At 49.0% G+C, this 17,285-nt stretch overlaps 1 protein-coding gene across 1 annotated transcript in view; it reads left to right on the top strand.

Annotated features, from left to right (window-relative positions):
- Positions 1–235: 235 nt before the first annotated feature.
- The window catches only part of LOC8053149 (alpha-(1,6)-fucosyltransferase-like), a 33,622-nt gene continuing 16,572 nt past the window's right edge, over positions 236–17,285 (top strand). The window contains exons 1-6 of the mRNA XM_042293629.1: positions 236–248; positions 337–472; positions 1,858–1,972; positions 2,578–2,833; positions 3,820–4,009; positions 12,037–12,210. Of these exons, the coding sequence (XP_042149563.1) occupies positions 236–248; positions 337–472; positions 1,858–1,972; positions 2,578–2,833; positions 3,820–4,009; positions 12,037–12,210 (884 nt within the window). The remainder of the gene's footprint in view (positions 249–336; positions 473–1,857; positions 1,973–2,577; positions 2,834–3,819; positions 4,010–12,036; positions 12,211–17,285) is intronic.

A 17,285-nucleotide genomic window follows, 5' to 3' on the forward strand; every position in this document is an offset into this window, starting at 1 on the left:
AAATTGTGCTTAGTACGTGAGGTACAAGAGCCGCCAATTATCTGTCAGAAAAATGTAAGGAAAATTGCGACTGTTTTCTGAAAAAAGGTTGCCGCATATAAGAGACGAATGACGTCTAATTCGAAAAACAAACAATTTTCCTGTTGACACCATGCCCAGACCGGCAGGAAAACTTTTAAAATTAATAACCTGATATACTGGAACATTGACACTTTATTACCTCCGCCAGCGCTGCATGCAAAGGCAGAGTGAGTCGTGTGTCACAGGTTGTATACATGGCAAGCTTGATTAAGTACCCATAAGTATACATTTGAGTTTGTGCATTTATTTTTACAGACATTGGAGATATGCAAGCGGCCACTTATCTTAAGCTTCAGCATGATATAAAAGACATTAGAAGATTTCTGGCACATCATATGGGAAATGTGAAGAATGGCCGAGCAGCTGCTTTCAAGTCAAGAGAGTTTCTAAGGTACTTATTGTAAAGAGCATTTTTCCTCTTATACCTGGCAAAAAGCACATTTCTGTAAAAGCGCTCTCGTGGTAGTCGACGGGTACGGGGCTATCAAAAACATCTCCAAATTAGATTTTCTTTGATTTAATAAATTACACTTCGGCAGTTACCGGCTTGACCCAGGAATGTGGCTGGCTGTTTAGCACACCTCATGACAACTTCACATCTGATCACAACATTCCCGATAATATGGTGCCCTGAGCTGTTTCTCTGCAAATTTTATGGTCCGTAGAATTGAGTTGGCCAGTTGTGCAGTTCCTGGTACGTTTTTTGTGCATGTTACTCAGCAATTTATTGGAAATCAATAGTTTGTTCCCAATGCTAATTGGTGGGGAATATCTTAACATAATTTGACAGGCTGTGCATACTCCAAACTGCACGTTTGTTGTCCGTCACAGGCAAGGATAATGAAGGTAGTAAAAACCCGAGACTCAGGAACACAGAAGGGGACGAACACGACACAACGTCCCCTTTTGTGTTCCTGAGTCTCGGGTTTTTGTTACCATGAATCACCACCAGATCGCTTGTTTTTTAGGTATTGTTGCAAGGATAATCAAGCGTTTTGTGAAGCTGAACGTCAGGAAAATTAAAAATTAAACATATCTCGAGCATCCCAACCTGTGGAAGGCCACACACGTACTAATAAAATCAACAAAGGAGAGTGAGCTTGAGGAGCAAACAAAACGTCCCGTCACTTTTTGTAACCAGTAATTTGTACGAAATATATGGTTGCCAGATGAACATTTATAGCTGATATAGTTGAAAACTCTCTGTGCGTAAGTTTATGTATGTTTTTACTACTTATCTTTACTGTCGATGATTATAGTGAAATGCTAGGTTACAAGAAGAAGAAAAAAAGTCAAAATTGTGCGAGTGTCTAATGTTTGCTATAATCACACGTAATTTAAAAACATAAAATAAATTTGCGCAAAGAAATCAACAACAAACAACTGTTCCCCAAGCGCTTAGAGCGGTCGTGGTGGAGGCAACCGCTCTTACTCCTAGCGTTAATTTCAATTAATCAACTTGTTATTTGAAAAGCCCTATTTATTTTCAGTCTTAGAAAATGAGCTGGACGTGTAGTCCCTCAAAGCTTCAGAAACGCAGGTCGTCGTGGGGAACCTCGTGCAACTTCTCATCGCTTGTCAGCCAATGATATCGCGACATCAGCCATTAAGAACAGCGAAGAATCAATCACAAAGCCAGAAGCGTGAACACAGAAAGCCATGCCCTGCATTTATGAAGCCGCCAGTGACTATACATAGTATATGCAAACATAATGAATGTCCTAAACAATATATACTGCCTACAAGAGTGGTGTAATAAATTGCTTTCACGTTTAGGGTCATTCAAAACAACGTAGAGGTCCTGAAGCGATTGGAGGGAGTGAATGACTATGTTTCTGCAAAGATGGCAGCTCTTCAAAGCTACGTCCAGCGAACGATTTCGAGTATTCAGGTATTACATGACCTCTCGGAACTTTAAGAACTGAAACCACTTTACACATGTTGACCATTTAAAAATTAGCGAACAACTTTGTACAAGGTGGAAAATTACCTAAGTACTACGATTAACCCGGCATAGAGCTCATGTGCGTAATTTTTGAACGTATACATACAATTTTAATACGGACATGATATATATGTTGTCATTCTTCGCACTTTAGCTTATAAAAAATATAAAATAAAACAAACCTAGTACTACGTAAAGTTCACCATATGTGTTGACTGTTTTGTTCGGGTTCCCTGGTTCGTGGTAATTGAAACTTAGGTAGAATCATACTTATGTAGTTACGTAAACAATTGGCGCAAAAGGGACGCTAGGAGCGATTAATAAGGAACATCTGGCACTCCCGAGCAAAAGACTGAGCAATAAATCAAATCCCCCAGTAAACTTATGAGAACATAGAAGAGCATAATGACTAATGAATGCTTCATATAAATTATGTAAGTTCTGATATATTTATAGACATCTAAAATATATATATTTTTTACTTTTCTATAGATAGCAACAATGGGAATAAATCAAAACTGTTGGGCTGTAACTTTTTTTTTTCTCGCCAGAATCCCAGTAATTGCACGGCGGCACCAAAGCTTCTCTGTCGACTTACGAATCCGTACGGACTGGCGTCTGCTGTGCATGACCTTCTTTGGTGCTTCGTGGCGGCCCTCCGAACAGGAAGGACACTCATCTTGGACAGCACGATGTGGAAATATGCTCCCGGGCGGGACTGGCTTAAATCGCTTCTTCCGGTCACGGGGGCCGCGTGCACGAGCATTCGTACCCCCGACAATGAAACGGAGATCTACATGTTTCCGGGTGCGTGCCAGGGGTCCTGCTTTTATTGTTGTCTACCTTTTAGGGCTTTTAGAGCGCAGCTCTTAGGGGCCCGTTTCCGGCTTGAGCGGCGTCGCCGTCGGCGTCGGCGTAACCGCGAGGTCACGTGACCCCCCCTCAGGTCACGTGTCCCCCCCTCAGGTCACTTGACCCGCCTCAGATCACGTAACCCCCTGAGGCCACGTGACGCCCCGAGGTCACATGACCCCCACAGGTCACGTGACCTCCCTCAGGTCACGCGACCCCCCCTCGGGTCAAGTGACCCCCCTCAGGTCACGTGACCCCCCTCAGGACACGTGTCCCCCCTCAGGTCACTTGACCCGCCTCAGATCACGTAACCCCCTGAGGCCACGTGACCCCCTCAGGCCACGTGACCGCACTGAGGCCACGTGACCCCACTGAGGCCATGTGACCCCCCTGAGGTCACGTGACCCCCGAGTTCACGTGACCCCCCTGAAGTTACGCGACCCCCGAGGTCACGTGACCCCCCTGACGTCGCGCGAGCCCCCTTAGGTCACGTGACCTCAAGGAGTCACCTATCCCTCAGTACGCTTCCGTCTTCCTCCTCAAGAGCTGCGCTCTAACCGGCGTTACAGGGAATTGTAAACGGCTTCCATTTTTTCTTCTAATCTTTATTTCACGCCGCGTAACAAGTTTTGAGCTAGGGGCGATTTCGAAACATGCTTCTATTTTGAGACGCCTACCACAAAATAGAAGTACGTTTCGAAATCGCTCTTAGTTCAAAATTTGTCTCGAAAAATAAATGTGAGGAAGATTTTTGTTTTTTTAGGTTGGTTATTTTGTGACATGTACCCGTCATATCCAAAAACTTTAGAAGTTGTTTCTTTCTTTATTACGTTTTGCTACTTTTTTACCGCGAGCTCTTGTGGGGTTAAAAAGATATTCGAAGGCCTCAATTCTTATAGAAATTCGACAGCAGATAATGAATAGAAAATATCTAATTCCAGGAACAAGACCTCGGAAACCTATGAAGGATCTGCCATCCGCCATTGTGGCGACATTGGTAGCCAATAACGGGGACCCCTACGCGTGGTGGTACGGGCAGATCATGAGCTACGCCCTTCGGGTCAACAACTCAACGCTGCAGAAAATTCACAAGTTCAAGGTGGCTAGGGGCTACGAACATCCCATTGTCGGGTGAGTGACCGACAGAGTGTTCACAAAAACAAGAAAGCGCTGCGAAGCTATGGCTGCAAAAAAAAAGGTGCAGCAATTTCGGCTTTGAAATTTTCGTACTTTCCTCTGACATAGTGGCAGTGGCAATATAGCAGACTTTTACGGCACTCATTGCAAGTAATCAAACTACTTAGAATCGATTAATTTTACAGTGATTTTGTAATGATGTAGCAATCACAAGAATAGTTTGAGGTAGCAATCACAAGAATAGTTTGAGGTAGCAATCACAAGAATAGTTTGGTTACTGTTGAAATAAATAAAATTACTTGTAACCGTTACAATGATATCATTCCCCTCCAATAGACCGATCTCACCAGCTAGTTAAAGTACGCCACCGCTGCCTCCATGCATCGTGAGGGCTGTAGTCTTTCTGCACGCGCGACAACCCCGCTGGAGGTCTGCGCGAGCAGAGCACGAGGCGCGGTACGAGCCGTCTCGTGAACTGGCGTCTGCCTCCTGTGAACTACAGTTATGGCGGCGTCACGCATGCGTGGAACACTTGGTGAGATCGGTCTATTGCTGCCTTTTGTTTCCCATGCACTTCTACCAGGAAATCCTCGAACCAAGTCTCCGATAAAGGGACGGTCTACCAAAAAGAGTGGATTCATAAAGTAGTTTCTAATCTAATGATTATTTTATTTGTTCCAACTATAAACGCATCGCGAGTATGTTTAATGCAATTTAACTTCGGTGTGCCACCTCTAAGAGAAAGTTGCAAAATTGGGCGAATTTACCTTCTTTTTCACAAAATTTACCATCACGCATTTTTTGCGCTGTGCACTGCTCATTTCCCTGTCATATATATCATGGTGGTTAGATCACCGCCATAAAGTAGACAGTACACCATGCGACACTAATCCCTCTTTTTATCTTTCATCCCACGCACCTCAAATGACTGGAACCATCTTCCCTTTCAAATTGCAATAATTCAGGATTTTGATTTATTTCAACCCGCCGTTCGTAATGTAACTGACTAACTATTTCACATGTATTGTGCCTTACTGTGTAGGGCAATCTTTGTAACCTTAAGTTTTTGTTTTATGTTGATGTGTATACCACTTCCCTCTTCAATGCCTAACGGCCCTGAGGGTATGTATCAAAATAAATAGATAAATATATAGACAGCACAAAAAAAACTCGTTTTGAAACCGCCACAAAAAAATATGTTTTGAAATTCTGAAGTAATCGGAAAAGTGACCGTTACTTTTCAAGAACAGACAATTACTTTTCATTTCGTCACTCAAAGGATAAATCAAAGGATAAATTTTCACCACCTTTGGGGTGGTGAAAAGTTGTCCCAAATATAACGACTCCTAAGGTAAATATGACGACCCCACACGTAGTCAAAACGCAGGAAGTCAAATTTAACTATTCCCTGAAGCAACATGGCGGCCGGTTAGCGAGGCTGGAATTCCCGGTAAGGCCCAGCGAAGAGCACGGCTTTTCGGCCGAGTAAAAGAATAGAGCGCATACGCAAATTCGACGACGCCTTCCAAGCGCCATCAGACACTCTAAACATCCGTGCCTAGACACCGGTATCGTACATATATCCTGTAAGGACGGCAGTGTGTGTACCGAAATCGTCGCAATTGCCCTCGACGGCATTTCGCTATATTGACTGTATTTTTACCGCCAGCGGAGAACGCTCGAAAAAGAAATCGTTACGCGAGGAATGGGCATGCTGACTTTAGTGAAGACAACCTATGCTTGTCGTATGCGGCGATGAATCGCTGGGCAACTTCGTGGACATCAACGAGAGGCGTTCGGCTCGCACCCACGCTACCACTATTTTTTGTTTCTTTGATCTTTTTTTTTTTTTTTTCGTCTACTTCTTCCGACGTGGATATTCATTCGTGTGCGAGTGTGCCGGCACTTCGCAGCTCTTGGACAGAGAACCAGCACTTAGGTGGCGGGGAGCACAATTATTACGATTGTTATCACTGATCTCTATTGTAGTGGGCTGGATCGCGGATTGGGAGCCCGTCGGTGTCGCCACCGGCGGCCATTGCTTGACACCAGGCAATACGCGCAAGTCTATGGGAAAAATGCACAAAAGTAAGAATACTGAAGCGTGTACGCTGTGCTCGTAGGCAAGAATTTTATGGTGTGCTGCGATGATCGATCCTTTTGTTGGGTGTTTGGAGATCGAATCGGTATTTGTGAAAGGTTTGGTCGCCGATTAAAAAAAATGAAACGTACCGGAGCACCTACGGCTGAACTGGCAAGCTTGCTCGCGTAGTAGAGTAAACAAAGGACCTTCACGTCAATGAGGCCGTCCTCGGGGAAGCCGAAAAGTCGATGAATGACAAAGAAATTCTATCTCGACAGCGGCTTTCCGGGAATGAGCGAATTCCGTGTAGCAAAGCCTTCGACCTTGTCATCTGCTAAGCCCAACTCAACGAAACGGCCAGCGATTCCGCGGTAACTCTAGTAACTCTCGCCTCAATGAGCTGCACTACATTCTTCGCCAGCGGAGTCACTCTCGAACACAAAATATTTATTTTTAAGAACCGCGAGGGCTGTCAGTTTTAATGTGTGTACGTAAACTAGTTATGGGATTATCGAAAGGTAGCCCAAAAAGTCAGTGCCGACAACAGCTTAGAAACGGGAAACAACGGCACTTTTTCTCGTTTTTCCCATAGAGTCCCATGAATTCGCTGGTGTAAATCAATGGCCGATGGTGGCGACACTCGGTCCCAGCTGCCGAGGCCGGGGTCCGCGAGCCAGCCTGCTACAATAGAGAACAATTATTGTTACCAACTTAGAGGTAGGGACGTATCGGGAAGCCCGGCGTGCCAGTGGACCCAGGGTCAGCGATCAGCTGCTAAAAAATCAATAGATGCATGACTGCTCACCACTTAACTTCTTAAATCTGGCGGCAGCTTGCGCCACCTAGAAAGTGTAGTAGTAACCGCTAGATGACAAAAAGAAGAAATTATTATTTTTATTTAACATTCTTCTCGTAATGTCTTCTTTTCATTTAACAACCACTCATACACCAACACATCAGAGAGGGCTCGGCGTCCACGCAACGAGCAAGATGTTCAAATTCACTTTGTTCATCACGCAGATGTTGCCGTGCAGAAACTCTAATGATACAGGAACTCTAATGAGAAGAACATCAGAACACGGCACTTTTCTTCCGAAACACACAACCAGCCAACGAGAAATGATATGGAAAAAAACTTTATATACGTGGAAAGTTAAGCGCCGTTCACACTCTAGCGACCGAGAAGACTGAGAGCGACCAGACCGGTTTTTAATCCTCTTGCGACTTCTTAGGACCGGGCGCGCTACTGCGGAGCTGGTCGAGTCACAAGAGGATTAAAAACCGGTCTTGTCTCTCTCGGTCGTACTCGCTTGCAAGAGTGTGAACAAGCCTTTAGTCATATTTGAGATAGTGGCAATCGGAGGAACATGTCGGCTCAACGGCTGCTGTTGAGGTCACAGGCGTTAATGATGAAAACATTTTCTAGAAGAAATCATCGAAAGAGAAACAATTATTTTCACAGTACTGCGATTCACCGTAAGCACCCGTCGTGAACGGAGGAGATGCCAGCTCCTCCGCGTACGGGCAGCCGTCGATGAAGCTTCGTGGCGGGTGCTGCTGCATACTGGTTCTTCGCCATAGGGCCTCGAGAGAAAAGGCCAGTGAAGACAACGGCCGTCTTGCAAACGTCAACTCCTCGGGAGGCCGGAGCTGGGCGGCCAACCTTGCGCGCTGGCTATATTCTATTCACCCCTAAGCAGAGACTGCGGTGGAAGCGATGTCCCCCCCCCCCCCCCTCGTTGGACTAGTTTTGGACCAGTTATACATCTCTTTCGCCACCCGATCACGCTCCCGCTCATACCCACGAGCAGACAACCGGGTTAGGTGATGAAATAAAGGCTGCTGATTGGTCCAGTGGGCACAGAGTTTCCACTGCAGGCTTTGGCGTGAAAGGAGTATTGGGCAGCGTGTCGTAATGCAATGAAATTTGATGAAGTCCAAAACTGGGTACAGCAGAGCGACCGGCCAAAGGGAAAAAATCAGACGGTTTAAAGGCCACGTCTTGCAGGGTAGATTGGTACACTAAACGATCACGAGCGTTGGAACACCGTGAGGAACCTCAGGGGCTTATTTACTGCCCTGAAAGAAATAAAGGAACAGAAGCGTTGTTGGAACACTGCAAAGAACCTCAGAAGCTTATTTACTGCCCTAAATAAAATGTTTCCATTGCAGCAGAGCCATATATGGGGAGAGTTTGGCCAGTCTATGATCTCGCCATTGTAACATTCCCTTCCCGAGTGAGCCAATCAGCCCGCGGCGCAGAGCGAGAGGCGTGAGCGCATGCGCATGAACCCTCTGCTGCTTTCAGCTGAGGAGGGGGGGCGCTATTTTCATTCATTTGCCCGGCGGAATGCATGGGATCGACATCCAAATTTCGGTTCTCTACTTTTATTTGGCAGGCTCTAACAAGAAAATGATATAATGGCATTCCTCGGTAGCTCAAAAAGCTAATGAATTAGGTTTCTCCATGTTTGAACGCAAAGTTTGAGTCAGGCGAAACACCTCCACGTGGTGAATGATGTTGATTGAGGCGAAGCTCTGGTGGTGCTTGTCTGCGTAGACGCTGAGCCGCTGCATGCCGAGCCTTTCCTTCGTTTTCATCCATGTCAGAAAGAAAATGTGTGGTATGGAACGCGATTATATACGCATTTAACCGCAGCACCCTCTCCTGTATAGACGTTGAGCGGCTACATGCAACCTTTCATCCATGACATCCCCAGCTCGTGAGTTACTACCACATCTCAGGGCCTCCTACTCGTCCCGCAGTCGTAACCAAGTGGTTAAGGCGATGGACTAGAAATCCAGAGGTTCGAAACCTGTCGACTGCGCAAACATTTTTTTTCATCATTTTTTTATTTTTTTGTTTTTACACGAGCACGTGAGCACGTGAGCTCACGAGCACGAGCACCAGCAAGATCGATGAGAGCACGGACGCCGGACGAATAAGGGTAGACCCTAAGGAGCTTCGCCCCTAAAATTGAATAAGTACGAGCGCAAGAACGTCGTGAAAAACCGCAGGGGCCCTTTTTCTGCTTTGGAAAGAATTTAACAGTCGAAAGAACGGGAGGGGCCGACAGGCTCGGCCGAAGCACCAAAATGTAGTGATTCTCTGATGGATGGACGATGTTGCCGGTTCGACGATCAGGCTGTTACTTGGCAGCAGAAGACATCCAGGAAGGGCCGGTAGAGCGGTTTATGAGGTGTCCTGACGGGAGACGAGGTAGAGGTGGTTGACTTTTAGGTTTAGGTTTAATGAATAGTACAGCAGAACATCGAAACTCAAGAACACGAGCGGCGAAAGAGGCGCGAGTTCGGGCTCGAGCTGGCGCTTGTAACAGCACAAATAGCACCCGTGACGACTCAAGAATCTTGTAAAAGCCTATTATTACATTGCCACTGAGCTGGAACCTGCTACTGATTTGGAAAGTTGACGCGCTACGTACGTACAGATGGGAGATCAGGGGTGCTGTGTTGCGCTTTTTGGACTCCCAGGAGACTAGGGAGAAGGAAGTGACGTCAACGATACAGCAAACGCATATTGGATGTTGACAAAAGAAAACAAAATCAACATCCAATCTGCATTTGTTGCGTTGTTGACGTCACTTCCTTCTCCCTAGTCTCCTGGGAGTCCAAAGCGTGCAACATAGCCCCTCAGAACCGCAGTGAGGGCGGCGTACCCAGTCAAATACCTCTGAGCATGTTCACTCTGTCGATCCTGGGTATCAGTGTTGAATGGTTCAATACGATCAGATACGACTAGTGACGTTTTTAGGTAAGTAAGGTTCACAATGATACACGGCAAAGAGAATATCCTTACCTCATCACAACACAAAACAATCACGTCAAACTTGACCAAACACACGGTCAGCTGATTCCATGGCGTCGAGAACCCAAGGAGAACCAGTGTTGCTGCTCGCGCTGACAAATGCTCATTCCACCAATTTACGCAAATTGCACAACAGACGTGATCTACGCGGAACTGGAAGGATCGCGAAAGATAAAGACGGACATATTGTGTAGTCTTTGTGTAGTTGTCTAAGTTACTAATATCATTTACGACTGCCTGCACGTAAATATCGGTTTCGAAAGTGACCCCCCCCCCCCCCCCGCCGGTTATAACCTGCAGAAAAGTGGTCATTCCACAGCGGTTGAGGTCGTCACCTCACCCAAAGGCTAATCACTCGCCCTTTCGGGCAGTCAAAGCTTCCAAAACGCCATTTTAACTACCAAGGGTAGTCATTTTTTCGAAGAGTGAAGTAATCAAGCAATCTAATTGAATCATTTTATCCAAGAGTACAGTAATAGTAAGCGATTACTTTTTTGGAGTAATGTGTACAAGACTGCACTATGGTCACTGACAGAGGGAGAACAAAAGGAGTTGCCTTTCGAATGCACGCCCCCCCCCCCCCCCCCCCCCCCTCGCGCGCTCAATGCGTTCCATTGGGCTTTGGTTGCGCGCGCGCGCTCAGGGTGCACGAGACGTTGAAGCGTTATCGAAGGTATAGGGAGTATTCACCGGCGGCCATATCCGTGTGCGCTGCTGCCGAGCGCGTGCTGACGGCGAGCTTCCGCAGTCCTTTTGGAGCGTGCATTTAGCACCATCAAGGTTGCCGGTCTTAGCAGACTATTAATGTGAGCTCGTTCTGAGCATGCGCTCTAAACATCGCCTTCAAATATGGCGCCCAGTGAATACCTCCTATAGAAAGTCTGCACTCGAGGCGGGACAGCTAAAAGACCACACTGCCGTCCTCACCTTGGCATTGACTTATTAGCGACTGCAAACAAGGCGCCTGGTCGCCTCCATGTTCCCGTTCGTGCGAACAAGTTCGTGCAACTTCAAGCCTCCCAAAGCTACGTTAACGCTCTCCCTGCACGTGCTTGTCCGTGTAGGACATCCGTCAAAGCGCCATGTTCGCAAACGTTTATGGTATGACCCATGGGTACAGACCCCTTTTCGTGGCAAACGCCACCAGTCGGTGCTCCAGTCTTTGGCATAACAGAAAACATATAAAAGATTGAACAAAGTCCACCTTAACACCGCGGCTTGAAATGTCGATGAAACGTTCAACCACCGATTCTCAAGGTGAGCGCCAAAAGAACGAAGAAGCCCGAGATCTGTTAAGTTTTCCAACATTCTTGCAAACCCACTTGCCTCCTCCAACGCGTTAGATTGTCCAGCCGAAAGCCCTCGTCGATTCGCTAACTTTATTGTCTGTGTAGCATTTATGCTTTCTAGCACTTGAGACGTAAGCAAGCTAGACAAGCTTGTAAAGACGAAACCACCGGAAGTACGATGCGAAGCAAACGGTTTTTCATCTTTGTAAACAGCAAAAGCGTCTATACTCACACACAACACCACTGACCAAGAAGCTTATTTGTCACCGAGTAGTTTCAAAGATAAAGACGCCGCGAGAATCGTAGTTTCTACGTTGTCACGAGGATTACTCCATGGTGGCGATATTCAAATGCGGCTCATAAATTGAACACGAGCACTGCGTGAGCGAGAACTCTATTTTGTGTTCGTGTCAATCAATACCTTGACGAGCGTTCGCGTAGTGGCTCGTGTCCAATCTTTGCAATGACGGGAATATAGCCGAACCAGTGTGTGGAACGTATAGCACGCACCCTTGTGTTTTGTCAACCCCAGCTTCTTGCTATAATAGACGTTGGCGACATATGATTGCCGCCATACCACGTAACCATTTGTTCGTGCTGCGTGTTAAAGGGACAGTGCAATGATTTTTGTATAATTTCAGTAAATACCACTTACATGCACTTTTTAACATTCATAACCTCCGAAATACGCGTTGGCTTTTTCTCCGGACAGTGGCAGTCGCGGAAAGAGATGAATAGAAATGAGCAGCGTTCACCTTCTCAACTCGCAGCCAGAAGAAGCGGCCACGTGATAGGGAGCCAACTTCTATTTTTATTTTTACAGAGTGCACATCAGAAGAAGGGATGAGAACGTTGAGGAAGCCTACCATGCAGTTGACGAGTACATGTTTCATGTGGAGGAATTCTACTCCAAGCTGTCCCTCGTCACAGCTGTTACTACGAAGCGAGTGTTCCTCGCCACCGACGATCCGTACGTTACGGACGAATTCGAAAGAAGGTGAGTTAATTAGTTCGCCTCCACCCGTTGTTTCATAAAATGTCTTTCTTGGGTAACGGTATCTCGCGCGCAAACATAATTCGGTGACACAATTCAAATATCAATATGCCGAATGAAACATGCTCCAAGTTTCGTTCGTCACATATATGTTCTGTTTTTCTGCTCTGATAAAAAAAAACAAAAAAAAACAGGTACGATTCGTTAGATTTACATATGGTATGCATGCTGCAAACAGGGTGTCACAATTCCTCTACGCGGAGCGAAAGTTTGTCCTCTTCTTGCGCAGGGGTTGCAGCGACGTCATAACGCCGAGCTTTGATTGGCTCTGATTGAAGGATAGTGGGTAGACCTCAATGCTATCTGCCTCGAGGTTCGGACGCCACCGCAACCCCTGCGCAAAAAGCAGACGATCTTGCGGCCCGCGTAGTCTCTGACAGCTTAAAGAACGCATGGCGTGGCGAGTTCTCAGCATTGTATTAGCGCTCTTCAGCCAATCAGGTTGGCTATCAGCTGATTGGAATGCCAAAGAACCAATCAGGAGTCAAGGAGCGTGAACATGATATGCCGCGCCCTGCGTTTCTTTAAGCTGTGACTATACTTGGTACGATGAAGAAATGGCAAATGTTTAATGGTTTCTGTTCAGAGCTTGTGTGCTCTGGGCGCGACGCGCCAGCCGGGCAGACGAAGCAGACGAGGGCAGACGAAGCAGACCCACAACGTTTATTACCCTAGCATCAAGTGGCGAAAAGTACCCCGCGTCTCGCGGCGCACGCGCTTATCTAGATCACGATGCGCTCCTGGCGCCATCTCTTGGTCTCCCCTACATCTCCACCCGGAGCTCGTTACTGCACTCTAGTTACACAGTTCGAAAGAAAGCGATGTTTACAAGTCCAACCGTCTTGGTGGCTTGATGGCACGTCCATAGCGTGATCTTGTAACACCTTGCGGGGAAGATGCACGATCCAGAGAGGGTGGAGAGCAGCCCGCAGTGGGCAACTCCCCAGGCTGACCTTCTTCGGGTGGTTGTCCTGGAGGCTCTTCGGCAGCAGGAAGCTCGACAGACTCCCTCGCAGTAACGGTCGACGAGAAGGGCACCAGGTGCCGGCGGTTTCGCTGTAGGATTCCCTTGGGAGTCTCTACGACGTACGACCGTGGTCGTTGGGCAGGGCTCAGGACGCGTGCTTGACAGCTGGCATCCGTGACCCAGACGCTGTCACCTGGCTTGAGAGGATTAAGAGAGCGAGCGTTGTGCCGGCGATTGAAGTCTCTCGCCTGCCGGACCTTATTCCTGGAGTCTTGAGCCCGGAACCTCTCGTGGCTTGGTTGAACTGGTGCGAGTCGCTGCGGCAGAGCAGGAAGACGCGTCTTTAACCGCCGACCCATCAGCAACATGGCAGGAGAGACTCCCGCGACGCCCGGAGTGTCCCGGTAGGTGAGAAGCGCTAGGTATAGGTCTTCGGACTTGTACAAAAGATCCTTCACCGTGCGCACCATGCGCTCTACTGCGCCATTACTCTGCGGGTACCGAGGGCTACTGGTCTCATGCTTGAAACCGTATGACAGAGCAAAGTTTGCGAATTCCTGTGAAGCAAACTGCGGACCATTGTCTGTCCGTACAACGTCCGGTATCCCATGTCGGGAAAAGCAGCTCTTGATAGCCGCGATAACCGCTGAGGCTGACGTAGAGCTCAAGGAGACGACTTCCGGAAACCGAGAGTAATAGTCCACCATGAGAACATAATCACGGCCTTTCAGCTGAAACAAGTCAATGGCTAGGCGTTGCCATGGCCGATCTGGCGTAGGCGTTGACATCAAGGGCTCCGAGTGTACAACCCTTGTTTCCGCACACTTGTCACAGCTGGTGACCAAATGTTCGATGCGGCTGTTGCAGTGAGGCCACCAAACGCTTTCTCTGGCTCTCTCCTTACAGCGGCGAAGTCCTTGATGGCCGTCGTGCAGAAGGGCCAGGACGTTGCTACGCAGAGCAGCAGGAATAACGAGGCGGCAGTCCAGCAGAAGAAGGTCCTCCGAGACTGTCAACCTTCCTCTCTCTTTCCAATACGGCACCAAGTTGGGAGGCAGCTTCCTCTTGTCTGGCCATCCCTCTTGGCAGTAGCGGACGACGAGAGAACATTCTCCATCTTCAGCTTGTCGACGACGAACCTCTTCCAGCCTGTTAGCGAGGGGAGGTGGAAGACCTTTAAATATCTCGCTAGCGAAAATTTCGACGGAGAATACTGTAGAAGAAGACCGGACATCGCAAGGGGCACGTGACAGCGTGTCCGCCGTGGCAAGAAGTCTACCTGGTACGTGCCGAACGTCGAATTGGTAGCGCATCAGCTTTATGCGCATTCGCTGAATTCGCGGTGGCAGCAACTCCAGCTCCTTTTTTCCCAGCAGGGCGACGAGAGGCAGGTGATCTGATTCCACGGTAAAACTAAGCCCGCGCAGATACTGGTCGAACCGAAGAACAGCCCAGGTCACGGCGAGAGCTTCCTTTTCTGTCTGACTGTAGCGTGCTTCAGTCGGAGTCAAGGACCTTGAAGCGAAGGCCACAGCACGACGAGCTCCGGACGGCTGATCTTGCAGCAGTACCGCTCCCAGGCCAAATGAGCTTGCATCTGCGGACAGTATCGTAGGATAGCGTGGATGGTACTTTGCCATGCAGGTTTCCGAGCTCAGCATAGCCTTCAACCGCTTGAACGAGTCGTCTTGGCTTGCTCCCCAGGACCATGCGCTTGACTTGTTGAGAAGTGAACGGATGGGGGCAGTTACGTCTGAAAGGTGCGGCAGGAAGCGTCCAATGTGGTTCACCATCCCCAGTAGACGGCGAACGCCTGCAGCGTCCGTTGGCGGAGGTAGCTCCCGAATGGCTCGAAGCTTGTCAGGATCCGGCGAGATACCATCTCCATCGACGACGACTCCGAGGAACTTGACCGAGGGAACCCGGAATTCACACTTCTGGTCGTTGAGCTTGACCCCGGCTTGCTCAAGTCGTCCCAGTACCTCAGCAAGGCGTTGATCGTGCTGTTCAAGGTCTCTACCGTAAACAAGGACATCGTCGATCATATTCACGACGCCAGGTAACCCCTCCAGGACCCGTGACATTTGACGTTGAAAATATTCGGGTGCAGACGCCAGACCAAATGGCAGACGACGGTAGCAGTAGCGACCAAACGGCGTGATGAACGTCGTTAATTCTTCGCTTGCGTCGCTGAGCTTGATTTGGTGGAAACTGGAGGTCGCGTCGAGTTTTGAAAACACTTTGGCGTCGCCTAGCTGCCCCAGGATCTGGTCAACCGTCGGCAGGACGTATCGCTCCCGCTCGATGACCTGGTTTAACTTGGTCAGGTCGACGCACAGCCTGTACCCACCCGACGACTTGGGGACGACGACAAGTCCGGAGCACCATGCTGTCGGCTTGTCAACCCTTCTGATGACACCTTGAGCTTCCATGCCATCAAGTTCTCTCTTGACGACGTCGAAGAGCGGCAGCGGTATTCGTCTTGGAACGCTCAACGAGTACGGCTGAGCCCCTGACTTCAGACGAATGGTGTACTTTTCTTGGAGTTCGCCCAGTCCTTTAAAGATAGACGGGACACGTCCACCTGTTTTTGCGGACTCGGCGGAGGTGGTGTTCACAAACTTGACCACGCCGAGAGCTTCTATCGCAGGTAACCCTAGAAGCGGTGTAGTTTGAGCCCGCACGACGTAAAGCTGTTGGACGGTGCGCTTGTCCTTCCACGCCAGAGTAGCTTGGAAAGTGCCCAAAACAGGCAGTGGCTGGTTCCCCGGGCCGATAAGCTCTCCTTCTACTGCGTCGAGCTTGCGAGGAACGCCTGGAAGTGACGGCGGAACGACGGTGACGTCTGCTCCCGAGTCCACCTTGAACCTTGTCACGTGGCCGTTGACGCTTACTTCGACGTATCTTGCCCGTTGCGTACGAACAGAGCAGAGTTCGACGGAGCCCAACTTCTCCTTGCGCTTCTTCGCGCGACAAACTTCTGCAAAATGACCTTGCTTTTTACAAAAATTGCAAGTTGCCTTCCGTGCTGGACAATCCTTGCGGTCATGCGCAGAACGCCCACAATTGCCACAAACTGCGTTGTCCAAACGCTGCTGCCGGTTACGTGCGCGCGACGACGGAGCGGATGACGCAGTCTTTTTCTTCGTCGCGTCGACGTTCAAGGCCGCTGCAGCTTGCGCCGAACGGAAAGCGCGCTCCCTCTCAGCATCTTCGTGCTGGCGGGCTTGTAAAAGTGCTTCGTCAGCGGTGAGTCGTGTGGAACGGCACAGCTGGTCCGATAGCTTCTCGTCCAATAAGCCGACTACGAACTTGTCACGCACTAGGCGGTCTTCTATCTCGGGGCTGTTATAGTTGCAGCGTCTGATTAGGGTTCGAAGCTCCGTGAAAAACGCGTCGACTGTTTCCCCAGGCTGCTGAGTCCTGCGGTGAAATCTTCGGCTTTCGTAAATTTCGTTCGCCGGATGAACGAAGTGTTGAGTCAGCCTCTCCTTGACGGCGGCAAACGGTTGCGTCTCCGGGGTTGGCACGCCAAGCGAAGCTAGTATGGTACGAGCTTGCGGACCCATGCAATAAAGCAACGTTCTTACTTGCGTTTCGTCGCTTGCAGAACGTAGACCGGTGGCGAAGGCGTAGTCCTCGTAGGTTTGAATCCACGTTGTCCATTCGCCTGGGCTCGTGAAGACGAACGGCGACGGCGGTTGAAGCCCCGTGGCGGCCCCGAGGTGGACGCTCTTTTCTTCGTCCGGCATGGCGGTAGCGCTGACTACGAGCAGGTGTATCCCACTTCTGACACCATGTTCAGAGCTTGTGTGCTCTGGCGCGACGCGCCAGCCGGGCAGACGAAGCAGACGAGGGCAGACGAAGCAGACCCACAACGTTTATTACCCTAGCATCAAGTGGCGAAAAGTACCCCGCGTCTCGCGGCGCACGCGCTTATCTAGATCACGATGCGCTCCTGGCGCCATCTCTTGGTCTCCCCTACAGTTTCTAGCTATTTTAAGCGGGAGGGTGCCACGAGAGCGCACGACACGAGAGCTCCGACGGCAGG

The sequence above is a fragment of the Ixodes scapularis genome, unplaced genomic scaffold (genome assembly GCF_016920785.2).
Source record: "Ixodes scapularis isolate PalLabHiFi unplaced genomic scaffold, ASM1692078v2 PGA_scaffold4__175_contigs__length_147842914, whole genome shotgun sequence".
In the NCBI taxonomy this organism is placed as follows: Eukaryota; Metazoa; Arthropoda; class Arachnida; order Ixodida; family Ixodidae; genus Ixodes; species Ixodes scapularis.